General features: G+C 34.3%; 4 protein-coding genes across 5 annotated transcripts; 2 read left to right on the top strand and 2 right to left on the bottom strand.

The window, feature by feature from the left end:
• Positions 1-813: 813 nt before the first annotated feature.
• On the top strand, positions 814-3,546 carry LOC109152691 (subtilisin-like protease SBT1.7). The gene is made up of 2 exons (XM_019300342.1): positions 814-1,339; positions 1,578-3,546. The coding sequence occupies exons 1-2, from the start codon at positions 850-852 to the stop codon at positions 3,326-3,328; spliced, it is 2,241 nt and encodes a 746-aa protein (XP_019155887.1). The 5' UTR covers positions 814-849; the 3' UTR covers positions 3,329-3,546.
• A 431-nt stretch (positions 3,547-3,977) lies between these two features.
• LOC109152692 (transcription factor bHLH36-like) lies at positions 3,978-7,516 on the bottom strand. The gene is made up of 3 exons (XM_019300343.1): positions 7,052-7,516; positions 4,607-5,011; positions 3,978-4,077 (listed from the first exon to the last, which is right to left on the bottom strand). Exons 1-3 carry the CDS (start codon positions 7,403-7,405, stop codon positions 4,015-4,017), a joined length of 822 nt encoding a protein of 273 aa, XP_019155888.1. The 5' UTR covers positions 7,406-7,516; the 3' UTR covers positions 3,978-4,014.
• A 13,625-nt stretch (positions 7,517-21,141) lies between these two features.
• Positions 21,142-24,870, top strand: LOC109153246 (protein FIZZY-RELATED 2-like). Of its 2 annotated transcripts, XM_019301101.1 has the most exons (10): positions 21,142-21,750; positions 21,835-21,957; positions 22,047-22,151; positions 22,583-22,762; positions 22,880-22,942; positions 23,042-23,236; positions 23,751-23,852; positions 24,021-24,083; positions 24,191-24,259; positions 24,384-24,870. In XM_019301101.1, the coding sequence occupies exons 1-10, from the start codon at positions 21,262-21,264 to the stop codon at positions 24,435-24,437; spliced, it is 1,443 nt and encodes a 480-aa protein (XP_019156646.1). In that variant the 5' UTR covers positions 21,142-21,261; the 3' UTR covers positions 24,438-24,870. The 2 variants fall into 2 exon arrangements, with proteins under 2 accessions (XP_019156646.1, XP_019156647.1); XM_019301102.1 differs by lacking the exon at positions 23,042-23,236.
• On the bottom strand, positions 24,862-26,588 carry LOC109153247 (protein STAY-GREEN, chloroplastic-like). The gene is made up of 4 exons (XM_019301103.1): positions 26,253-26,588; positions 25,935-26,108; positions 25,596-25,763; positions 24,862-25,484 (listed from the first exon to the last, which is right to left on the bottom strand). Exons 1-4 carry the CDS (start codon positions 26,358-26,360, stop codon positions 25,134-25,136), a joined length of 801 nt encoding a protein of 266 aa, XP_019156648.1. The 5' UTR covers positions 26,361-26,588; the 3' UTR covers positions 24,862-25,133.
• Between the last annotated feature and the right edge of the window lie 294 nt (positions 26,589-26,882).

Below are 26,882 nucleotides of genomic sequence, written 5' to 3'. Positions count from 1 at the left end.
AAGGGTATTTAGCATTTTCTCTCTCTAAATTCTGGGTGTTGAAGCTATGGAGGCAAGTTGGGGAATAATGAAGGTATTGCATTTTCTCTCTCCAAATAGAAGAAAAATTGGGGAAGAATGAAGGGTATTTAACATTTTCTCTCCCCAAATTTTGGGTGTTGAAGCCGTGGAGGAGAATTAGGGAAGAATAAACTCAATGAAGAGTATTTGGTTTCATTCTGCTGATGAACATTTAAATTTTTAGATTTGACGATATTAACTTTAGATTTAACATCCATTTAATAGAAATGATAGGGGATGACTATTTGTGGTCAAAAATGAAAGTTTAGGTATGTTTTTGGTCGAATTGAAAGTGGAAAACTAAAATGAGTATTACCCCTATAGTCATATGAACATTTGTGGTATTAACTCTGAATATAACTATTAACTAAGTGAGTAAAATTTGATGGAGAGTGGACATAGTAAATCTCATATATCTCCTTCAAGACTTCAATTCAGGTAGGCAGATTTTCAGAATTAGAGTTGAACCGAGGTTCCTTTAGGTCACATCAACCAATCGCCCAATGTAAATACTTTAGTTTAAATACACACAACTTAATGTTGTCGCTTAGGTTAATTAGTATCATCACTGGCGATACTTACAACGTTATGGTTTCCTCAAAATTTCATCCTATTGTCAGCCGGCTGTCTGTAAGCCAATATAATGCCAAACATATATAAAGCCGGCAGGATAGATACCATGGCCGGAATCTTTCACTTCAATTCGATCAATACAGCTCTATATAATATATACGTTATTCTTTCGGTTTCCGATCATCCAAAATTCAACATTGTTTAGTGTTTTTAGCCATGAAGGGCACAAACATGGCGACGTTGTCGTCGATTCTTTGTATAGCCTTTGTCTCCATCTTTCATTCAACCATTGCAGAAAACAATGGCGGCATGGATATTTATATTGTTCATGTAAGCAAAGCTGTTGCCCAGAATAGTGATGCTGAGCCAGAAGATCTGGAAACCTATTACCGATCGTTTCTGCCGGAAACTAACACGGCGGCAAGTCTCGAGGATTCTCCGAGCATAGTTTACTCGTATCGCCATGTAGCTTCTGGTTTTGCAGCGAAATTGTCGGTAGAAATGGTGGAAGAACTGAGCAAGAAAGATGGGTTTGTCTCGGCGAGGCGTCAGAAGGTTTACAGTTTGCATACAACTCACACTCCAAACTTCTTGGGGCTTTACCAGAATTATGGGTTTTGGCCGGAATCAAACTTTGGGAAGGGGGTGATCATCGGAATGTTGGACACGGGGATCACCCCTGATCATCCATCTTTCAATGATGAAGGTATTATTAAATATAAATATATATCCATATAAGTCAGGGTGATTCAATGGTCCAGTAGACAGAATCAAATGTTACTGTACACAAAGGATCTGTCCACTTTAAACATAATATTTAAACTGTCGCCAAATTAGAACTTTGGTCTCTTCAAATACTGCCTACTCTGAACCATTAAGTTAAGCGGGCATTCCAACCAGTTAATTAATATATAATATATTGTAGTAATGGAAAATTCTTACAGGTATGCCGGCGCCGCCGGCGAAATGGAAGGGGAAATGCGAGTTGAATGGTACTACGTGTAACAGAAAGCTGATTGGTGCGAGGAATTTCGTGAGGGAAGAGGCGTCTGAGCCTCCGATTGATGCAGAAGGCCATGGAACTCACACGGCCAGCACGGCCGCCGGAAACTTTGTGAAGGGTGCGGCAGTCTATGATAACGCTAAGGGCACGGCGGCGGGAATGGCGCCGCTTGCTCACTTAGCAATCTACAAGGTATGCACGGACGACTGTGACGAATCCGACATTCTGGCAGCCATGGACGCCGCCGTCGAAGACGGCGTTGATGTCCTCTCCCTGTCCCTCGGAGGAGAATCCTCCGACTTCTACGACGACAGCACGGCGCTGGGCGCGTTTTCCGCGATGCAGAAGGGCATTTTCGTCAGTTGCTCAGCCGGAAACTCCGGCCCGGATAACACCAGCCTGTCAAATGAAGCTCCCTGGATTCTCACCGTCGGCGCCGCTTCCATCGACAGAACGTTAAGGGCCACGGCCGTGCTGGGAAACGGCCAAGAATTTGAAGGCCAATCCGCTTTCCAAATCCATGGCTTCCCCTCCAGACAACTGCCATTAATATACCCTGGATTACAAGACGAAGATGCCGGATATTGCGGAGAAGGAACATTAAACAACACAGACGTACGAGGAAAAGTTGTCCTATGCGACAAGAACGGCGGCGTCCGCAGAATCGACAAGGGCGCAACCGTGAAAGCGGCAGGCGGCGCCGCCATGATTATTGTCAACGAGGAAGAAGATGGATACACTATCATAGCCGACACTCATGTTCTCCCGGCGACAGAACTGAACTACATCGACGGAGTAAAAATCAAAACTTACATAAATTCCTCGTCTTCCCCGACAGCAACGGTCGTGTTCAAAGGAACATCGATCGGAGTTAAGAACGCACCGGCGGTGTCATCTTTCTCCTCCCGAGGGCCAAGCTACGCGAGCCCTGGGATTCTGAAACCCGACATTATCGGCCCCGGAGTAAACATCCTCGCCGCCTGGCCATTCTCCGTCGAAAACATAACGAACACGAAATCCACATTCAACATCATCTCCGGCACCTCAATGTCGTGCCCTCACCTTAGCGGCATCGCCGCCTTGCTGAAAAGCGCGCACCCTGATTGGTCTCCGGCCGCCATTAAATCCGCCATCATGACCACAGCCGATCAGGCGAACTTGGAAGGCGGAGACATTGTCGACGAGAGATTACTTCCGGCGGACGCTTTCGCCATCGGCGCCGGCCATGTGAATCCGGCGAGAGCGAGTAATCCAGGGCTGGTCTACGACATTCATCCTGACGATTACATTCCATATTTATGTGGCCTGAACTACACAGACAGAGAAATGGGACAAATTCTGCAGTATAAATTCAAGTGCTCTGAGGTTTCAAGCATCCCTGAAGCCCAACTCAATTATCCTTCGTTTTCCATTAAACTTGGAACGGCTTCTCAGACATATACAAGAACAGTGAAGAATGTTGGAGAGGCGAACTCCAGTTACAGTCTGAGGATTGAAAATGTTGCCGGAGTTGATATTGTGGTCGAGCCTGAAACAATGGTGTTTACTGCAACAAACCAAGAAACATCATATAAAGTAAGGTTTAGCCGGTCGTCTGGAGAAATCAATAATGTCCCTTTTGTTCAAGGAGCTATTTCCTGGGTTTCTGCCAACAACGTTGTTAGGAGTCCTGTGGTAGTCATGTTCGAATGAAGGAGAAGGAAAGCTACTGTGGAAGGCCTGGAAATGGCTGTGTTCGTAACATTTTTCCTTCTTTTACTTGCATGAAATTTTATATGTTTCTAAAATTTCAAATGTATCAGTGATGAAATAAGAACCCAATATGGCATGGGCTAGGTATTGCCCAACCCAACAATGTTGGGCCTGTTGGCAAATTAAATTATGTTGGTATTACAGATAACTGTTCATTTTTAATAGGTTGAAGGTGTAAATTGTGAACATAATATATAAATGGTGTATTTTGACCTGGGTCCATGACATAATTGTCGGTCTGTCACTAGGGGCTCGCATTTGGGCCAGTCTCATTCCATGCTAGACATGGAAGGCCATAATTATTAAAGAATTTAAAAAATTAGTTTTTTTTTTTTTAATTAGCAATAAACCTTATATTTATATTTAACTTAACTTCAAATAATGATACAATATAATGATTGGGACAAGTATATTACATGAATTCTAGCTATAAGCTAAGGCTTTTAATTTTCCAATTTATTGTCTTTGCACTTCTCTTCCATTCCCTACCCAAAAAAAAAAACCCTAGCTATGAAGATAATGCAACTTTTAAAAAATAGTAATAGTAATAATACTACTAATAATAATTAATCAACCACAACAACATTAATTAATATTTCTAAATTAAAAACCCCCATGATTATATACTAATATAACACGGACAGCTTCCGCTCCAGCTGAGTTGGATCAATGCTTCCCCCTCCAATAACCTGCAATTTTATATATATAAAAAATAAAAAACAAATTTGATACTATAGACACATTTAACTCTTATACGGGTACAAGCCAAAAGTATTTTAGGAAAGACTTTGGGTTTATACCAAATTGTGCGTCTCTACAGTACTTATACAAACTCAAAATATTTCTTATTCACCTTAGAACTTTCTTTTATATATTTATGAGAACTTTTAAGGTATTGATCAATACTAATGTCGTTATTTTGAATCAGATCTAAACATATATACTTTTGGATTATATTTGGTATTGATAGTTAAGTTAAAAATATCGGGTATAATCTAAAAGTGGGTCAAGTTCTGTGAACCGTGCAGTCCGTGTGGATTGCATTTCGTGACATTTCATTATGGTACATTTTTTTAACACTATGTAGTACATTTATGCCTAATGATGCAATCCATACCGGAACCAAAATCATCTAAACGTATACATATATAGTTATATTTGATATAAAATGCTTTTCCAATTATAATATTGTATTACATGCGTTACATATATACATACCTCAGCCTCAATAGTTTGAAGCAGCCTATCATTGACTTTAATGGAACAGCAGTTGTTAATGGACAGCCCATCTCCGACAAGCACCTTAAGAATCTTCGACAGGGACACGCCGCCGCCACCTTTGATTTTCTGGGCGGCAACGTTAACGGTGACCTCCACTCCCGCCCTGCAAGGCTTCACCGTTACTCTGCTCTGTTCGTCATTGCATTCATCCCGACCCTTGATCAGGCTCGATGATGACGCTACTGCTGCCGGACGGAGTAGCGAATTTGACGATGAATCTGCCGGCGGCTCCGTTACCCCTTTCAGTTCATCTCTCTTCGCGCTCAGCTTCTCCACCCTCTTCCTCAGATCTTTCACGTACCTCACCGTCTCCTGCAGACGGTCCGACGTCGAACGCTTTCCCTGAGCGTAAAAAAAACTAGCTAATAAGATATTGTTATATATAAAACTCATAATTTCAACAATTTTGATGTATTAATGTATTATTTTTTGTTAAGATTATGATATTTGAATAGGAAATTATATATCATTACTATTGTTACATTATCTCTTGAATCTCAAGGCCTAAACTTAGTATAAACTTGAATATTTCTTACCCAAACTCTATTCTGCGGCAATGGTCCATGCAGTGCTATATTTGAACCATAACAAAAAGTATATTTTTAATATACTAAAAGTATATTATTTGTATATTGAATATATATTATACAAAATAATGTACTTTTCGAACTCAAATAATGTAATTTTCTTGAATACAATGTACATTTTTAATATACTAAAATTACATTATTTATGTACTGAATATACATTATTTGATAGTATTATCAACACAGTAATGATTGCTATTCTAGCTGTGTTTGGTAGAGTTTATGTTAGAGCTTATAAATTATTTTAAACTACAAATAGGCTATGAGATGTTTTATACTACCTTAAGTAATGTTTCAAAATATGCCAGTAACTACTAACTACTAACTTTTAAACTTTCAGTTTTAAGGTAGCTTATAAGCTAGACATGTCAATTAAAGTCTTTTTAAACTACAAGCTTAAATTGATAATTAAACGATGGCCCTGTTTGGTAAAAAATTGGCCTATAGGTCAATATTGGCTTATTTGACTACTATTACTTGTTTGATTTAGTTAAAATATCAATACAAGTGTTTGGTTAATTAGCTTTTTGCAACTTCAAAATGCTAAAATTCAAAAAGCTGCTCCAAGCAACTTTTTCAAAAAAGAAATTATATCAAACAGCTATAAGCTAACAACTAGTTTACCAAACATTTTTCTGCAACAGCTAATGTTATCAACTAGTTATATCTTCTAATTAACACAATTAGCTAACAGCTAACAGCTAACAGCCATTTACTAAAAGAGCCTATATATTTATATTATAAAGTTTACTATATGAATTTTCAATCTCTATTCTCACAATTTTACTCCATGATGTTATAAAACTTTGAAGTTGGCAGTATTTTCCTATACTATATGCGTCGACACAACTCAACAAATACAACACGTGCATGATGATGATCGCTTAAGAATTAGACGTGCGTTCAGTCATTGGTTGTCTACTTGTCTGGATGATGATGGTTATAGTATAAATTTTTTGTCCTGCCGTACAAACGTGTAGCATCTTAAGCTGTCATCTGCTATCGTCTTGTTTCAATAATTCTGGGAACAGTTTTCCTTGGAACCTTCATATTTTTCTCCATCTTGAATGCTTCATTTCTGCATGCTATTTATTAATTTATTCTCATTTTTAAATTACATATATATTATAGACATGATCACATAATAAAGTAAGGATTAATTTCAGCCGTCTATAGAGTTCATCAATAGTTATTTTAGTAAAAAAAAAAAAGATCAAAGTTAATTTTATAATTATTGAGAACTTTCAATAGTGTAGTAGTTCGTTTTATAAATGTATAGAAGAGACATTATATTACTTACCTCATTTAAATGTATGGAGTACACATTTAAAGCTAGGGAATATTATGGTTAAGTGAATTATCATGGCTGGAAATTATGAAATTTCCGACCACCTGAAAGTGATCTTACGAAAGCCTTGTTCCGACCACTTTTGGTATTCGGAAAAACTTTTGTTGCTATTTCCGACCACTTTTTACTTTCAACTTGATTTAAGATCACTTCTAGGTGGTCGGAAATTCCATAATTTCCTACCGTGTATATTGAAGAATGTGTACTAGGGCTTAATATGTCCCCTCAGGTTTAAGGGTAACCATAAAATTCATTACAAGTTTCATTTTTGTATGAAGTGACTATTGAGGGTCAAAATGCGCGTCTCAGCCTATATTATCTCGAAATAAATGCATTGAAGATGCATTCTTGATCAATAATCTATCCAATTATATGTGTATAGTAACAAGAATAATGTGAATATATAGAAATGCATATAATGAATATCAGAAGTGTATATGTACTAACCTTAATATACTCATAAGGGATTAATCCAACCAGGCTTTTGTAAAGGCTACCCATCTCCTTCCTCCGTTGCCGTTCAACGTCCCGGCGTATAATCTTCCTCTGCTGGTGAGGAGGATTATTATTAGGGTTCTTCTGCTGCAGCTGCAGCTGCTGATGTTGTTGTTGTAGTATGACGTTGGGTTTCATGGTCGGGGCAACGTCGTACGCCACGTCACCCTTAAGAAGATCAAAAACCAGCAGAGGATTAGTGTTGTGGTCGGAAACCGGCGGTTTGGTTTGCTGCCGTGCAGAAATAATGGGAGAAAAGTGCAGCAGTCCATCCTGAAATGGAAATGTGGATGAAATTTGTTCCATACTCTTTTTAACAACACTGTACTAATTCTTCTTCTTCTTATTCTTCTTATTCTTATTTTCTTTTGAAGCCCCGTGGGGGATTATATATACATGCATGATAATTTATGGCAGTGACTCCATGGCAGTACAGAAAAAAAGAAAAGAATATGTAATCATCTTTCAACGTCAAACAATTTTGTATTGTTTAATTTCCAGAAAACAGTACGCGTTAAGTTAACAAAACAGTATTGTAAAACATAAGATTAGCTCGTTGTGGTTTGATCCACCATTGTTAAACAATTCTAAATGTTATCGTCGCCATGTGCGGACTTAAAATATTAGCAATGATTGATCAACCACTGAAGAAGAGAGCCCATGGTGCAATCGCTAAAACAATAATGTTGAAAGAGATGGTCGTACCATAGATATACTATATTTAAATATGTGTGTTGATTTATGGGTTTTTTTTTGGAGATATTCGAAATTTGGAACAGTTACCCTAATGGGCTAATTGCCAATTATCCATATATGAGTTTATTATTATTCTATAGTAACAACTAATTTCTCAATGTATTGGAGTACAAAAACACTGAGATTTGAACCAAAGATCTCTTATTTGAGAGTCCATAAGCTATGCCGCTAAACCATTAGGTATTTGGCTACTATTTATATTTTTTTTGTAGTGCATCGCTTAATTCTAATAAGTGATAGTATAGAAGTTCATGAATTTGTCCAATTAAGGCACCCAAGTGTTAGGAGGGGGAAAAATTGTGTCTTTACTACTAGCTATAATTTTTCAAGTCTCATCAACCGAATTAAACCTCCTTAACAAAATCAGATACATAAAATTCGAACCACTTATTAAAAGTCTCATTAATCAAACTCGACACATAAAATAAATCAAACATATGAATTATTTTTTAAGGGTTTCATAAAAATTAAATGGCATCTCCTATAATAATAAGAAGCCAGGCAGTAGACCTAGTGGATACTATCATGACCGGATTTTAGGACGTGCATGAAGGGCAATAGTACATGACCTCAATTTTTAGAGGGACTAATTTTATTTTTGACCTAGTTACTTCAGAAAAAAAAAAAAAAAAAACTACAATTAATCCTAAAACTCATTAGTTTTTTCCAAAATCACTTCACTCTCTTAATAATTAAAACCTAATTAATTGAGCATGACAAAATCAATCTGAAAAGAAGAGTCATATATTTTACGATATTGATTTTAAATATTACACTTATACTTTTAGTAGGACCTCATTTATTTATAAGAACGGGGCCACAAAATTTCAAAAACCGACCCAAGATACAATTTTACTTGTGGTCCAACTCAAAGTGGGCGTTTGTATCTTTATGTACCATAATAATATGTGTGTACTATATACATACATACATACATACATACATACATACATACATACATACATACATACATACATACATACATACATACATACATACATACATACATACATACATACATACATACATATATATATATATATATATATATATATATATATGCTAAGAATCTTGTGAGAACAGTACCATAGGAGAGATATAAGAACCAATTTTAGCCTTATGTTTATAAAAATTCGATGGATCTGATAAGAATAAAAAAAACACGGTGGTATTTTCGTAATTATTACCAATTTAATTATGCAAACATGAATACTTAAATATGCAATCTTTAACAACTAAATATGTAAACTAGGTAAATTTTATAAAATCAACAAAAAAAAAGTTAAATTTTAAATCTAAAGTGTAAATGCTAAACCTTAGGCAGTAAAAAAGTGAACCACTAAACCAAAATTGTAAGTGTAATTCACTTAGCTTTCACATTTTTTTCGAGTTCAATCTTTAATAATAAATATGCAAAATATTAATAATTTAATACTAAATGTGAAAAATAAAAAAAAATCTGAGAATTGCAGATTTTAGTATTCAAGTTTAATTTATATAATAAAGTTGGTTATAATTACAAAAATATCATTGTGTTTTAAAAAAAAAATAAAAACTTAATGTGATCCGTCCGATTTGTTCAGATGTAAGACTGAGATTGGTTCTTATTTTTCTCGTAATAACTTGTTCCATTTGATCCAATACCGACCTATATATATATATATATATATATATATATATATAAGAGCGCTTATATGTGGTCGTGTCATTAGGTGTGGCGGTGTGGTCGTATCTGTGTCGTTGAATCAGTTTAATCTAACGGCAGTGGCTAATTATGAGGATTCGAGGATTTTCGCGCGTGGGGGGTGTTATGGTAATTACAGTGACCATTTATAGCGGCCGGGTTCCAGAATACACCAACAGTGTTGACAACATGCACCAATAGTGTAATAAAATACACCACAGTGAAACACACCAATAGTGTATTCCCGAACATTGTATGGTGTATTTATTCATATGTAATATAATGGCGCGTTTTTGGTGATGCGTACCTAATTTGTGTATGTTCTTTGCTGTGCATTTCATAACATGGATTGTGTATATTTGTATAACAATTGGTGTGGTCGCACTGACCACACGGGAAGGCGTTGTCGCACCTGAACTTGACACCAATGGAAATCTACAAATACACCAGAGTTTAAGGCTAATAATGCACCAATTACACAAATAAAACATACAACAATGTGATTTCCCTTATTCCGGTGCCTTATGAAGAATTTACCCTTGCAATTCGCTGCGTAGGAGAATGTGCATGCGTGAAAATACTGGAAGAATCTTGATTAATGTGATTCGTTGGATCTATCTAACAACATGGCCACATGTGATCAGATCACCCCTATATATATATATATATATATATATATATATATATATATATATATATATATATATATATATATATATACACCATAGTCTTGATTTATACAAGAAAGAGGTGAACCATGTTTTTATGATTTCTTTCATATATAATTGATAACTACGTTAACCAATCTGTACTGCCCTTCCATAACATACTCGATATTATATATGCAATGGCAATATAGTAGTACTCAATTTTAATAAATAAATAAATAAAATCACCAACTTCAGTACTAACTAATTATGAATGCAGCATATAAATATGTATTATTTATATATTGCTTGTATGTATTGCTTTTAATTAATTAATGAATTAACTAATTAATTTATACTACTCTGTAAATTGAATATAATGCAGCATATAAATATCATATCAAAAATCTAATCAAGTCAAGTCTAAAGCTTAACTCTTTTTTTTTTTTTTTTTCTTTTTAACTCTGCTTGAGCTGCTACTATACAAATATACAATGCATATATTGGTTTTCTTCATGCATCATGCATGCTCATCTCCTCGCTATTAAAGCATCATTCTATTCGTAATATCCAAACATTAGAGCGAATATTATTTCATAAGGTTATATAAGTCGTTAAAAGGTCAGTGGAGATTTTAAAACTCACCTCAGGAATTAAGCTCCTAGTTTCATAACTTTTTTTTTCCATCTTTATCCTTATTATTTTAAAAAAATGACATAATTTATTCTTCCCAAATAAAACTCTTTTCTCTTCTCCTTTATCCGCAACTTTCACCCCAAATATTATTATTATTATTATTATTATTATTATTATTATTATTATTATTATTATTATGAGATTTGCAACAATATTGTTACTTCTGAGATGCTAGATCATGATTATGCTAATAGTTTTATTTTAAAATGTTAATTTTTTTTAAAGACAAAATGTTAAATTTTAATATGTAAACAAATTAATTTAAATTTTATGAAGATGTTCTTTTTAGTCTTTTTATATTTATCAGCTTATCAAAAAGCTAATTTTACCAAACACTTCCAATCATAACAGCTAGCTTAACCGCTCTTTAGTTTTCAGCTTCGAACTCATAGCTTTTCAGCTAGATTTGCCAAACAGAGTCATAGTCTGTAGCCCCTTTTCTCCCAATTTTTGGCTTCATCGATCTTCTTCAATAATAACCTCCATATTTATGACTTCTGAGAGGGTACTGTTGACAAGAATCGAATTTATAATATTATAATATGAGAATTATACTCCACTCACTCGATCCCCTCTTTCGGACGTATTTGTTAATTTCGTTCTATACAATACTAAAATTTATTCGGTCCAAACGTCAATTAGGAAAAGACAAAGCAATACCGAATGAAACCCACGTTTGTATATATATTTGTTTCCGGACCTTGCCATCGACTGAATTGAAGAAACCAACTGCTACGTACTGATGCCCTTTTTTTTTTCCCAGTAATTTATTCATTACATATGTGTATGTATTTATTCATTATATATGTGTACGTATATATGTGTGTATAATTAAATAAAATAGGTATATCTTTTTATTCTACGTACTATAAACCAACAAAGTGAAAAGAGTTTGGTTGCCCTTAAGTGTGTATGGCGTTGCACAAGCGAGACAAATTAAACCCCACCTAGATCAGTGCCATCGAATTAGGTGGATATGGTTTCCTCTATTATTGCAACATTTTTGGCAAAAGATTTACATATATGTATAGATTATAGTGTAATTCCGATCTATACTCTTATAGTCTTATTTTCAATTATCGACTATCAATCTGATCATTTCAAGTTAAATCAATAAAAATGATTGAAATGTCATCATATATCATGCGAGTAACGGTAAAATTTGGTGAAATTGAGAGACCAAATTAGTAGTGAAACACTAAATGACAAAATGCCACTATAGTTGAGAACTTGAGATCATATGAAAAATGGGTATTATGTCTATGCTGAAATTTATCATGTTCGTGTTCGGGAGTTCAAGTAGTATTTTTTTAAAAAAATTTTAAAGTAGCAATCTTCAAAGACAAAATCCGTGCATTTGGTGTATAGTAATCCATTTATAGTATTCCTAAAAAGGCAAGGTGACACTTTAATATCTTATCGCGCAAGAATCACATGTTTGACGTAGGAACCACTTGTGTATTTTTTATTTTTTTAAAGAAATAATATTCTTAAATATAATATATAATATATGAATAATTGGTATGTATAAAGTAATGTACGTTCCATAACTTTTAAGATTTATATAATATATATAATTGCATGCATGTGGCTTATTTTAGGTACATATTATTATGCTAATTTTATTGAAAATCATGTGTCGTACCATAAATTGTCTCAAGTAGCTCAACTAGCTAGCTAAGAGTTAAGTTAGACTTCTAATGGCTTCACAGCCTTCACTACGTAGTGATCAATTGCATTGATAGCCTCTTAAATAATTAGTACTAATTAATAAGTTAGTCTAATTAAATTATTTGGGAAATTATTGATGATATTATGAAATCTGATCTCTACATCGTTTGTGAATGTGAATTTATGTTTTGTTAAACGGTCTGCAAGTTAAGCGACTCATTTAGTTGCTAGGGAGAGATAAGAGGCTCTTAGCTGGTTGAAGGCGATACAAGTGGATAAGGTGGAGGTGGAGATGGAGATGGATTCCCAATTCAACATGTGTTTTATGCGTTGAGAGATGAGTTAGGTGATCGTTGTTTGGGGCAATTATTGATGATATTAAGGAAATGTCTACATTGTTTATGAGTGTGGATTTATGTTTTGCTAAATAGTGTACGAATCATGCTGCCCACATTTAGTTGTTAGGGATCGGAGGTTGTTTCTTTGTTGGGATGTAAAGAATGATTATTTGTTCATTCCGTTTTTATTGTTAATGCGTTTTGAACCCGATATTGATTTTTAATATATTTATCTTCCTTTCAAAAAAAATATTTGGGTACATTTTTTGTTAGTGTTAGTTGAACAAAAGTTGCACACTATAATTATTGTAGAGTGTATATGTAACTCTATATTTAATAAGGCTTGAATAGTATAATGAGTTTTTTAAATTTACATAATGCATTAGTATTTGTATCTTATGGAATATATATAATAGATTAATTCAGTCAAGTTTCGATCCGATCATATGAGTTCATAAGGTTTCTTTATCCTACTCTTCAATTTCAATATTCTTTTCTAGGACAAAGTCATTTCCCGGCCATTAATTTATCTTCTCCAATTATATATACGGATTCTACACTAGTGTTTATATTATATCTACTATCTACTTCTACTATATATATATATATATATATATATATATATATATATATATATATTAACATGTGAAATAATTTAATAAAAGAAAAAAAAACATATGGGAAACTGAACGTTCGGCTCCCCTTAGTTTTGTCACTTTTCCGACATCGGGTGAAAAGTGGCATAGGAGCCTTGCCCATCCGTTGATGGGCAAGCAGTGAGCCAGCTAAACTGTCTCTTGTTATTCAAGGAGTTGAAACAGCTATATAGTAAACTTTTTTTTTTTTTTTAATACAAAGGTATTTTGGGGAATCATTCTCCAAAACGCTAAGTGAAAATATTGTAAATTGCAGTATTTATATTTCCAGTGGTTTAGAACAAATTGTTGTTCCAAACTGTTAAATAACCAAACACTTTCTTTAACATTTTGATCTTTGATTACATCATATTTACCAACCGTCCAATATCTTTGGGTTACATTACAATTATAATTTTTAAATTTTTATTACTTAATCTAAATTCCTTATAATAATTCATTCAACAATAATAGTTGAACTAAATGAACACTGAGCAAAACACCTAAAAGACTTGTGCTATTGATTCATTCATTGATCTTGTATATATGTTCATTCATTAAATATATTAGAGCCCTTTGCAACAAATATGCTTGGTTATTATTTAAAAAAAGTTTAGTAACAATTATAATGAATCTCCTATATTACCTTGTATTCATATATACTATGAGTTACATATATAAATAAACAAATTTGAAATTAAATTACTTAGGTATGAACTTCTCATATATAATTGCATTTATATACTTTCAAATATTTATTTAATTATAAACATTGGGTATTAAATCCTTCGTGCAATGTGCGCGTAAAACTAGTTGATAATATAAACTCAAACATGAGTCACAACGAACTTTTAGAAAGGGAGATTGTTGGTTTTCAGACTCTCGAACGGTCTATCAGTGGTTCAACACAATCGGGTTTGAGTAGACAAAATAGAAGTAATGGCAAGGAAAAAGAAAGAATAGACATGATATTTTTACGTGAAAACTGAAAAAAAAAAAAAATTACAGATTTTTTTGAGCAATGTCAAACCAGAAATTCACTATATTGTAGGTATTTTTGTATCAGAATGAAGCTATCTCTTTCTCTCTCAAATGCTGGGCTTTCTCGTGAAGCCCCCCACTTTCTTCTTGTTTTTCATATGTATCTTTTATAATAGTCAGATGAGTAGATGTTGGGTAAGGAAATTAATAGGTATTTTAAGAGAGAAATTATTAGGATTTATGGGTAGACAATTGTGGGGGTTATGGATATTTAATGGGTGATTTATTGGTGGTTAGTGGGTAGTAATGGGGTATTTATGAGATTTATTATGGGTAATTAGTAGGGTAAGTAATGGGTATTTATTTGGGGTTATGGAGGGGTGTTGGGTTTTTAGCTTAGGGAGTCAAGACTCGACCGGTTGGTCGCGTCTGGATTTATTTGCTAGGTGATTCGACTCTATTTTTATACTCGGTATGCATCAGAGATTATGATTGAAATCAAAAAAGAAAGGGAAAAGGGTCAAATAGGCCCTCGAACTTTAGCTTAAAAGTCAATTAGGCCCCTAAACTTTTAAAATGTGCAATTACACTCATCAACAATTCATTTAGGTGCAATGAAGCCCAAAAACAAGTTAATAACCTGCTATCACAGGTCATTAGGATTCATGTCACCTTCCGGCGAATTTTTCGGCAAAAAAAAAGTGACCAGCAACCGACCCAGATTTGCCGAAAATTTCGCCGGTCACTTTTTTGTCAGAAATTTCGCTGGTCACTTTTTTTTTTTACCGGAAAATTCGCCGGAAGGTGGCCTGAACCCTAATGACCTGTGATAGCAGGTCATTAATTTGTTTTTGGGTTTCATTGTACTTAAATGAATTGTTGAGGGGTGTAATTGCACCTTTAAAAAGTTTAAGGGGCTAATTGACTTTTAAGTTAAAGTTCGAGGGTCTATTTGACCCTTTTTCCAAAAAGAAATTAAAAGAAAGATTGAGAGAAACACGACAAGAGAAGATGAAGGAAGACACTGAATAAACGAATGACACTATATAATATAAATATTATAAATAACTCCTAGCTAATTATCAATAAATTATATACCTAAAATCGATCAAGACTCTAGCTAATTACATTATATTCCTATATTTAACATTCAAAATATTATTACATATTCACATTCAGTGGCCTATGACTCTCCGCCTATTAAAAAAAATACTTAAGAGTCGAGGTATAGTATAGTATATATATAACTGCGAATACAAGCATGGCCATATTTTGGTAGTTAATTTTCCTAGCCTAGTTGGACCACCATAGGTTGACATAAACGATTTATTTATTGAATCACCTTATGATAGAAATCATCATATCATATAACTTGTCATCTTGAACCATTACCGTCGTAAGGGTGACATATTCTTCTAAATGCTAGAAGAGTTACAATAATTCTGGTTTTTTTATTCCTAACCTGCTGTTATTCTTCTCCCTTCTGCACAATCACCTAAACAGCATCTATTTCTATTTTAACCTAAAAACGATTTATTACAAGGAAAATTGATCGTTTGTTTAAGGACAAAACAATGGATTCGATGCGATGATCCCATGGACAATCGAATTTGCCAGAATCCAAAGTTGTTGATTTGCTGTGTGTGTGCCGTGTGGTACTTAGGGCTGTTAACGAACCGAATATTGAACAACGAAGGTTGTGTGTTTTTGTTTATTAATACTTTTAGAATGTTTGTGTTCGTGTTCGTTTGTTAAAGTTTTTGAAAATCTTGTTCTTGTTCATGTTCGTTTGTTAAGCGTTCATTAGTGTTCGTTAACATTTACAAACTTGTTTGTCTTCATGAACACGTTCTTTTAACATGTTCGTTAATGTTCGCAAAAATGTTCGTTACATCCGTGAACACTTAATAACCAAACTCTTCATGATCACACTTCGTTCGTGAACAAAAAGTAATCTATGTTTACAAACAATAATCAAACAACACAACTATGATCCTCTCTACATCTGGAATATGATCCGAGCAGGTGTGGGTACGTATATCTGAGGTATATATATCTATCATATAAGGTTTTAAGGAAAGAGTGATGACTTGACTCCTGCTAAAAACCCTACACCAAACACGAGCTAATCTCTTCATCTTTCCTTCCCTTTTCTACAGAAAAATAATAATCCTTATTTTTGTAGGATTATTATTGAATTATACCAACAAGATTATCCAACAAATTAAACTTAGAATCTTATACTTACTAAGTTAATTGTCTGACCAACTAAACTAATCTAAGGTTGTTACCACAAATAACAGTATAACACAATTTTAAATAATCGAATATTCTTCCCTCTTTTTACCGACAAATCAAAGCCAGCTGGGGTTTTTCTTCCTACAGCGTGAATGCAGCAAATCGGCGAGGCCAAAACAGCCTGCCCTCTTTTTTCAATCCTAAAATTTGTTGATTATTACAAGGAAATTGACTAGTTTGTTTTTATTTTGTTTAAGGACAAAATTAACGGATTCGGATCAAGGCCATTGAACTATTTTGACAATAACCAAATTTGATCTGAGGTCCCCGCAGGTTGTCTGTTCTTTCACTTCTTTGAGGTGTCCAACTACCGAAAAGCCATCAATTATTATTATTTTTTTTTCTGAGTGACCTACCTGAAGGTGCGTATATGCTGACTAATACTTGTTTTGTAATTTTAATCGGTAAAAGGTCACAAAAAAAAATAGTTTAGATTAATTGTTTATAACTAATCGGCTCAAATTAATATAAGGCTAATAGGTCGCAATAGTTAAGAGTCAAATTTATAATTTTGTAATTATCAAATCAATAGTATAACTAACTTGGCTAAGATTGTCCCATCAATTTATTTTTATATGTATATTGGACTCCTGTAAATCGGTAATATCACCATGGTAGGGAGATGTTTACAACTTTGTTTGATCTAATTGGGTGGTTTTAAGATAAATTAAAATATACCATATAATTTGATATGAATTGAAGTGTTGAATATATAATATCGTAAATCTTTTATATTATATTATTATATTATGTGCTTAATTGATTTGTTGTTCGCTACAGGCACTGTAAAATGAATGATTAGTTTACATACATTATCTTGTAGGTAAAATGAGTTACAAGTTGCATTATGATTTATGATAGCATATAATATATAGACATAAATGTATAATTTAACTATCGGGCTTTTAGTTGAGATTAAACACATATTTTAATTTGGTATTAGAGTCAACATCATGTCAAACATTATTGATTCAAATCTCCACGTTACCTGATGAAAAGAGACTACGGTCTACGTGTTGCTTGGAACTCATCAAAAGTAATCGGCTCGCACATGTAAGGAGGCATTGCTCAGTTATATTTATATAGGAATAAGGTCCAATGGTCAGTGAACGTAATCTGAAATTAAAGTGCAATTAGACCACTTGAACAAAAAAAAAAAAAAAAGTGCAATTAGACCACTTGAACAAAAAAAAAAGTGCAATTATACCACTAATCACTTCAAATGTATGCAATTTCACATGATAGCAGGTTACCATTCATTTCATCGGGTTGCCTTCTTACATGGATGGTGAATTGACACTTTTAAATAATTTTTAATAATAAACTAAAAAAAACGTCGGGGAATGACCGCCGGTCACCCCCTTCCACGCCTCCTCTTCGTTTCCAGCGTAGAATTTTAAAGAATTTAATTAACTTTAAAAGTAGTTTAGAAGTATTCAATTAAAACTTGTAGAAAGTTGTTTAAAGGTTGGGTGGTATTCAATTGAAACTTTCAAAGAATTTTTAAAAATCAGATGATATACAATTAATACTTTTAAATTAAAGAGTCTGATCTTTAAAAGTTGAGTGATACTAAAAAAAAAAAGTTATGAACTTTTATTGACTTTTTAAATTTAGGACTTTTGTAGGCTTTCACTCTCAAATATAAATTATATACGGAGTATTTGAAATCCATCTCTCAATCCTAAGATTTCTAAACTTTCTTTCTACTAACTCTTAGCTAAACTCTATTTAATGTTTAATTTTCTCTCTTTAGCTAAACTCTATTTTTCTTGTAATATTATACAGAGTATCAATTAGTGAAAAAATGATATCGGCCCTTTTTGGTAAAAATTGACCTATAGGCCAATTTAGGCTTATTTGACCATTATTAATTGTTTGATTTAGTTAAAATATCAATATAAATGTTTGGTTAATTAACTTTTTGCAACTCCAAAAGGTTAAAATTCAAAAAGCTACTCCAAACAACTTTTTCAATTAGCTTTTTGAGAAAAGAAATTATACCAAACAGCTATCAGCTAACAGCTAATTTACCAAACACTTTTCTACAATCAGCTAATGTTATCAACTATTTATACCCTCTAATTAACACAATCAGCTAACAACTAACAGCTATCAGCTAATAGCCATTTTACCAAACAGGGCCATCGTCTTTAAATTTATAATACACTTTTTTTTCTTTACTAATATAAATAGTCGAAATCTATCATCAGACCCCAAACTTTAAACTTTCTCTATGAACTTTTTTTCTCCTTACTTCTAAACTTTATCTACCAACTTTTTTCCCCAACTTCTAAACATTATCTACCAACTTTTCTCCCTAAATATATATACAAGCAAAGAAAACATTTCATCTGTCATCGCCAAATTTTCCTATATGTTTCATACTATTCATATAAATGCTTGATGCCTAGCAATACATCCGGTATAATTTTATATATATATATATATATATATATATATATATATATATATATATAAATTATTGATATTATATTTTAAAAGTTTTTATTTTACTTTTTTTTATGCAACTAGTAAGTATATTTTTAAATATTTTATTTGAACAATCTTGTTACTATAAATTTGAGTATTCAATATTAGTATTAATTTTCCTATGAAACAATTTTGTTTGTAGATGTTTATTGATACTAATGGGAAATATACCCTAGGCGTATAGCCGTATACCCGATCGGTATATAATTCTCTTTTTGTAAAGAACAATTCCTGACCTGGAAAGACCTATACGACGGCCCGATCCAACCCGAGCTGGAGAGCGGATCCGCAAGTGATTAGGCGAGCTATAAGCCTATAACGTAGCACGTCTTGAGCTCGGTCCCAACTGGGGTCTTAGCCTGACATCTCGAGCAAATAACCCTTCTCATCAGAAAACAAGAATCTTGGGACTATAACCGATCACGTCAATTAGACTTGTCCAGCATAGCACATGGACCAATTTGCACGGCCTCCGATCCCACTGATTGCATGCAAAACACGTGGCGAGCATGCCGGGATCATGGCATGTGCTCCCTCCTGACCTCTATAAATAACGCATTTATTACTTGGTGGAGGGAGACTTTTGGATTTGGACCCAACCCATATTAGCGCGCGAACCTCTGATCCACCATCATTTACTCCCGAGCTCACATATTAACACTACATAAACTTAATTGTATACCTAAGTGTATTTATTATCACATCAATACTATATAAGTAATTAGCATATAATGTCTCATCGTACTATGAATAGAAATAATAACGGTAAGAATGTTGATGTGGATGAAGAACTAGAAGAAGAATTTTATGATGTATTTAAAACATTTTTATATGAAAATTATATGTATAATAAGAATTGAAATCATTGAAAGTTTGTAAAGATGTATTCAATTTAGAATTTTAATGACTTTAGACTTTAAAAACAAAGTTCATAAAAATTAATAAAAATTTATGAATATTTTTTATATAGACTTTTAAGTCAATAAAAGTTTATATGGACCATATATATATATATATATATATATATATATATATATATATATATCACAGACCTCAAGTAAATCAGCTCCAATAAGTAATTTTTTTTAGGAAGTCAAAACTTGAAATTTTATAATTACTAAATCGATCAACTGCCCAATCAATTTGGCTGAGGTTACTTCCTAAATAAATCTTTTTTTTTTCCTACCATAACCTTCGAAACCATTTTTTCCAGTTGTGATTTTGATATAGATTTAGGTAAATTTAATCTCTACATTCTTAAAGAAATAGTATATTCTTCCCAAACTTCCCAAACTTATGTACCTAACGGTAGTATATTAATTAGGTACCTAACGGTAGGAGTTTGTTACCAAATCCATCACTGAAATATAATTTGTATTCTCAAAAAAAAAAAAAAAAAAAACAATTATTGCGAGCACAACTTAATGACTAAAGTCTAAATTAAAAGCTCGCAATAATATCATCATTTATTTGAGGATATAAAGGACCGAATTAAAACAACTTCTCATAGTTGAAGTTGATATTATTAGAGTGGCTTAGCCTCTGCTAGTATAACCGTTTTCTTTCTTTATTATTATTATTATTATTATTATTTTGAAGAAAAAAAACGTTTTTTTCTTAAAAATATCCAAAAGTAAGACATTGAAAAATAAAATAAAATAAAAGGAGCAGGCCGAGAGTATTGAAAACAAGGTTACCCACAAGCCCAATCCAACTTCATTTAGAAGATGAAAGATGGGCTGAAACGGGCCCGGCCCGAAATCCATATTGGACCCCACAAAGTTTTCGCGCAACGCTTTTCTTTCGGTTATTGAATTTCCCGGGAGATTTACTGTACATTAACAGCAACAAACTAACCTCTTTCCAATTCCTTTTTCCTTAATTTCTCAGCCATTAATCGTCATCACTTTCTCTGTCCTAGGGTTTTCTCCATCTCTCTCTGCCCAAGCAAGCTCGATTAGGTATGGACAACCACACATCACCCTCCATAGACACGCACCAACCTTCATCTTCTTCCACTGAGCTCAACAGTTTCAATCCCAAGACCCCATCGCGGACCCATCTTGTTGTTTCCGGGATCAATTCCGCCTCACCGTCGCGGACTATCTACGGCGACCGTTTCATCCCCAGCAGATCTTCCTCAAAATTTGAGCTTTTCAATGTCTCTCTGCCGCCGCATTCCTCCTCCGAAGATTCCAGCAATGCCTACACCACGCTCTTGCGGGCGGCGTTGTTTGGTCCTGATTCCGGGGCGGTGTTGCCTCCTTTGACGCCGGAAAGCTCTGCCCGTAATTTGCACAGTAATCCTCCCAATTGCAATATATTCCGTTACAAAACTGAGACCCGCAAGTCTATGCATTCTTTGTTCCCTTTTGGGTTTGATGATCAGCTCCCCGGTGTTAGTCCTAGCCCTGTCAAGGCTCCCAGGAAGGTGCCCAGATCTCCTTTCAAGGTGAAGTCTTTGATCTGGGGTTTCTTTACTGTGGTACTAATTTGGAAATTTATGGTCTGAAATTGAATGCTTGGCTTTGATTAGGTATTGGATGCGCCTGCATTGCAAGATGATTTTTATCTAAACCTTGTGGACTGGTCTTCTCACAATGTTTTGGCTGTTGGGTTGGGAAATTGTGTATATTTATGGCATGCTTCGAGTAGCAAAGTGAGTTCTTTGTTTCCTGCTGCACCCTTTCAGTTGGAATCCGAATTTCACTTAGTTATATTGATTTTGCTAATGTGCAATATATTCAGGTAGTAAAGCTGTGCGATTTGGGAATTGATGACAGTGTCAGTTCGGTTGGATGGGCACAGCGTGGTACACATCTTGCAGTCGGAACTAGCAACGGAAAAGTTCAGGTTTAAATATCAAGCTTTTCATAGGAGGATTCTTCTCTTAGTGATTTAATGCATAAGTTAAGCGATTGAATTAGCCGAGTATCCTTGGACTTCACTGTCTATTTGTCCTTGCACTTTTCTTCTTTCTGATTTTCTAAGAGAACTTCTCTAGTGTACCCTGTTTGTGTTGACATCTTATTTTTCTAATAGTCATATAGATGCTTTTCATTGAGGTCCTCGGCCTATAGCTTAATAGGGGATATATTGTCATAACCATGAACATTTTTTTCTACTCCTATTTACTAATTTATTTGGGTGGCATGTGTCTACATAAGAAAACACCAACAATATTGTGCTCCTTTAACACCATAATATTCATAAAGATTCACCCTTTCTTTAGATTAAAGGTCCATTAGCATGTTATTAAGTCATTATGCATATTGTCTGGTTAGATATGGGATGCATCTCGGTGTAAGAGAATAAGAACCATGGAGGGACATCGATTACGGGTTGGGGCACTAGCTTGGAGTTCTTCTGTGTTGTCTTCAGGAAGCCGTGACAAGAGCATTCTTCAACGTGATATACGAGCTCAAGATGATTACGTCAGCAAGCTAAGTGGTCACAAGTCAGAGGTCAAGCTCTTTTCTTAATATATGATCTATTCATCTTTCTATTTTTATTGCCATCTGGAAGATTAATTTTCCTAAGTTATTTTTTAACATCATGATATCAAATTTATTGGATTTTAGGTCTGTGGACTGAAGTGGTCATATGACAACCGTGAATTGGCATCTGGTGGGAATGATAATAGAGTATGCACTTAATGTTTGCTTTATGTTTAATGTTTAATTACCTCAAAATAAATAAAAAATAAAAAAGAATGGCTCTTGATTGAATCTTTTCCTGGATAGCTTTTTGTATGGAACAACCATTCAACACAACCTGTGCTGAAATATTGTGAGCACACTGCTGCTGTAAAAGCAATTGCATGGTCACCCCATCTTCATGGACTTCTTGCTTCTGGTGGTGGCACAGCTGACCGATGCATTCGTTTCTGGAATACTGCCACTAATACTCATTTGAATTGCATGGACACTGGTAGCCAGGTGATAAGCTTATCATCAATTAGGTTTATCAATATTGTGGGAAATATTTCGACAATTTGCTTATGCATATTGTTTAGTAACTTATTAAACAGTATGCTTGGGCTCCATTTTCTTAAATAGTAACTATCAAATTCATGGTATCATACTCCTAGTTGGAAATTCACAAACTTCCTAATTGGAGGGATTGTATGACAAATTTATCAATAACCAAATGATATCTTCTACATTGAACAAGAAATAGTAACTAGCGATAATTGTTGATCCAAGTGCATGAATATTTGCATAGTTATGCATGTGCACGTCAACACAATCATTCTAAATTTGTTAGATGATTATTCAACAATATACGAAAAAATATGCTCAAGATTGCAACATAATCATTCTAAATTTGTTGTATGCTACCATGATTTACTGAAATTGGTGTGATGTTCTTTTTGACTTGTTTGCTTGCTAAGATTCACCGAGACTGGTTAGTAGATTAACTAATAGGTGTATTTGCTATTATATCTGGCAGGTTTGCAACCTTGTATGGTCTAAGAATGTGAATGAATTGGTCAGCACACATGGGTACTCTCAGAACCAAATAATAGTTTGGAGATATCCTACAATGTCAAAGGTAGTGTTTCCTAAAAAGTCCAGTGGACTTCGATTACCACCTACATAAAGGCGTTTCTTTTACCAAATTGTTCTTTACCTTTTCCCTCTTGTAAATCCAGATAGCAACCTACATAAAGGCGTTTCTTTTACCAAATTGTTCTTTACCTTTTCCCTCTTGTAAATCCAGATAGCAACCTTGACGGGGCACACATATAGGGTCCTGTACCTAGCCATCTCACCTGATGGTCAGGTAATATAATCAAACATGCTCCTTGATTTTTTCCATCACTCCACTTCTCAGCTCGCTCATTCTACATAAGAAGTTTTCTTTATCTTTATACGTTTGTGATTGTGCAGACAATTGTGACTGGAGCAGGAGATGAGACACTCCGCTTCTGGAATGTGTTTCCTTCCCCTAAATCTCAGGTAAATGTTATAGACATAAAAATGTGATCTTTGATGTGTCACATTATCCCCTTTCTCAAGAAACTCACATTTCACTACTATGTTAAAGACACAGCACCTCACATGGACCAAATTTTTGATGCAGAACACGGAGAGTGAAATCGGATCATCTTGTCTTGGCAGAACTCAAATCCGGTGACATCTTCATCAAAAAAATTTCCCACTTTTTGCTTCATTATAGAGAATCGAAAGCTTTTGTTCTATTCAACTGGAGGGTGTAACTTAAACAAGGGAAGCTCAATTCAAAGGCTTCAACCTCAGAGGTGACCATCTCTGTCACCTTCCCAAATACTACTGTTTTTTTGACTCTACCCTTTGGATCATCATCAACACTGTACAGTGGGAGAAGTTATCATCATCAACCCTCATTAACCTTTCCCTGACATTCTGTAAAATAGCAATTGAAAGAGAGAGAGAGAGAGAGAGAGTTGGTATTGTACGGATCATCAATATGTAGCACTGTTGAGTGCTATTCTTTTGTAAGTAAGTTATATCCTTAATGACTTGCTGAACCATACTATTGTAATAATTTTATAATAACAAGTTCTTGGTAAACCAGATTCCATTGAAAAGCAGTCTTGTCCAAAGAATAAATTCCAAACACAAAACAGCACACATTAAAAAAAAAAAAAAAAAAAAAAAGGTTAAAATTTACAGCATAGTATTATTTACATGTTGAACTATATATATATATGTGTGTGTTTTTACTACACAAGATGAAGTAATAATTCACCTACTGGAGTTTAGTTTAGTTTAGCCACCAGTATACTAGCGGCATAAATCATTGAAACACATCTTGTGATTTACTTCTCCATCTCCGCCTTCCCCCCGAATCTCATTGCTGGCGGGGTAGACCCACTCCCGGGAGAGTGGACGGAGGGGGAGGGGGCCCGGAGAGGTCGTGTGAGGATGAGGACCAAGGAATCAAACTCATTGGAGGGAAGCAACAATCACAAGATTCTGGGCAAGGCTGTGGCACGTCCCGGTTGCTTGCTAAGCTTTTCTTGCTGGAGTGGGGCCCGCCGCCGCCACCACCGGTGGAAGACGCTTCCTTTAGTGGGCCCCAGCACTCTACCTTGTTGAATTCCGGAATGTTTGAGTGGAAGTAAACCCAGACAGAAGCTTCCTGCAATTCTGGATAATTATTCAGCAAATTCTCATCTCCATGAACAAACGCCTCCAGAACCTTCACATCATCCAAAACCAAAACAAAAACAGATCAAATCAAAAGATTTCTATTTTCTAATTCAAGAAAAAAGAAATCTAAAAAACAAAAAAAAATTAATGCACAACTTACCACAGGAAGTTCTTTGCAGAAGATGTAGTACCTAAGTCTAGCAAATAAATCTAACAATAAATGGCCTCCACTTATGTGGCAATGAACATGAAGTGACATTTTCCCCTTCACCTTCTTCCACTCTGCAACTACTTCATCTCTTTGCAGCCTATTATACCAACCTTGTAACTGCAAACCAAAGATTTAATTTGTTTCTTAGAAGAACCCAAAATTTTATCTTATTCTCTCTGTTTACAGATTCAATACAAATCAAGAAAGATACATCAAGAGAGAGAAAGAGAGAGAGAGAGAGAGAATATATTCCTTTTTTAGTGTCTGGGCAATAGTATTATTATATACCTGGGAATTATTTATTGTTTGAGAGATGGCCAGAGTGAGCTTAGAGGTGATATCACTGTGTGTAAGTGTGTAAGTTCTTGGAAGCTTTCCTGGGTGCTTCTCTTCATCAACTCCTAAAAATAGAACCTTTAGCTTTGATGCCTCAAATAAGGATGGCCCAAATAACCTGGCCATCTAAACATCAACCCAACAAACAGGAAAATCATCAATTAGAACCACCAAAAAGAAAAAGTAAAGAAAAGAAAAAAAAAAGATCCAATCTTTAACCATTTATCTCCAAGAAATTTCACAAGAACTGAAAAGAAGAGAGAGATTTACAGGAACAACGGATTGGGGCTTCCTGTTCCTGGATCTTTTCCTGGTTCTGTAGAAAAGCTCAGATTTTTGCTTTGCTGGAAGCACAAGAGAGGCAGATAAAGTCCCCATATCTTCCTAACTTCCTTGCCCTGAAGCTTGAATCTCTCTCTCTCTCTCTCTCTCTTCTGTGTTCAACTCCAAGATTGCAGGCAATCTGAAATTCTGAATGTCAAAGTATAAGAAAAGACTCTGTTAGGTAGTTTGCTGGAGATTGGTTGCCTTTTTAGGAAATGGTTGCTTCTTTGGATTGTATGTTTGCTTTGCTTAAATTATCTAACGTTGGTGTTACTTTAAAGGCAGTGTTTCATACGTGTACTAGTGTGTGTAACTGGTGCGTGAGAGATAATTACAGAGAAATGTAGAAATTGGGTTACAGTGCAGCTGTTTAGATTTTCAAGAACCTTGAAAATTAGGGACCATTTTACAATTTTATCTATGGCAAACTATTAAAAATACATTTGTAACACCATAAAATCAGCAGCTAATAAATAATAATAAATGAAAATCTCTAACCGGCACTTGGTTAGAATGAGATAATTAAAGGGAAAAAAAAAGTATAATTATGTGAAAAATGATTAAACTATGAATTTT

Source organism: Ipomoea nil, unplaced genomic scaffold (assembly GCF_001879475.1).
Source record: "Ipomoea nil cultivar Tokyo-kokei standard unplaced genomic scaffold, Asagao_1.1 scaffold2480, whole genome shotgun sequence".
Lineage (NCBI taxonomy): Eukaryota > Viridiplantae > Streptophyta > Magnoliopsida > Solanales > Convolvulaceae > Ipomoea > Ipomoea nil.
The sequence above is the reverse complement of the archived record's forward strand: the minus strand, read 5'-3'. Positions and strand labels throughout refer to the sequence as shown.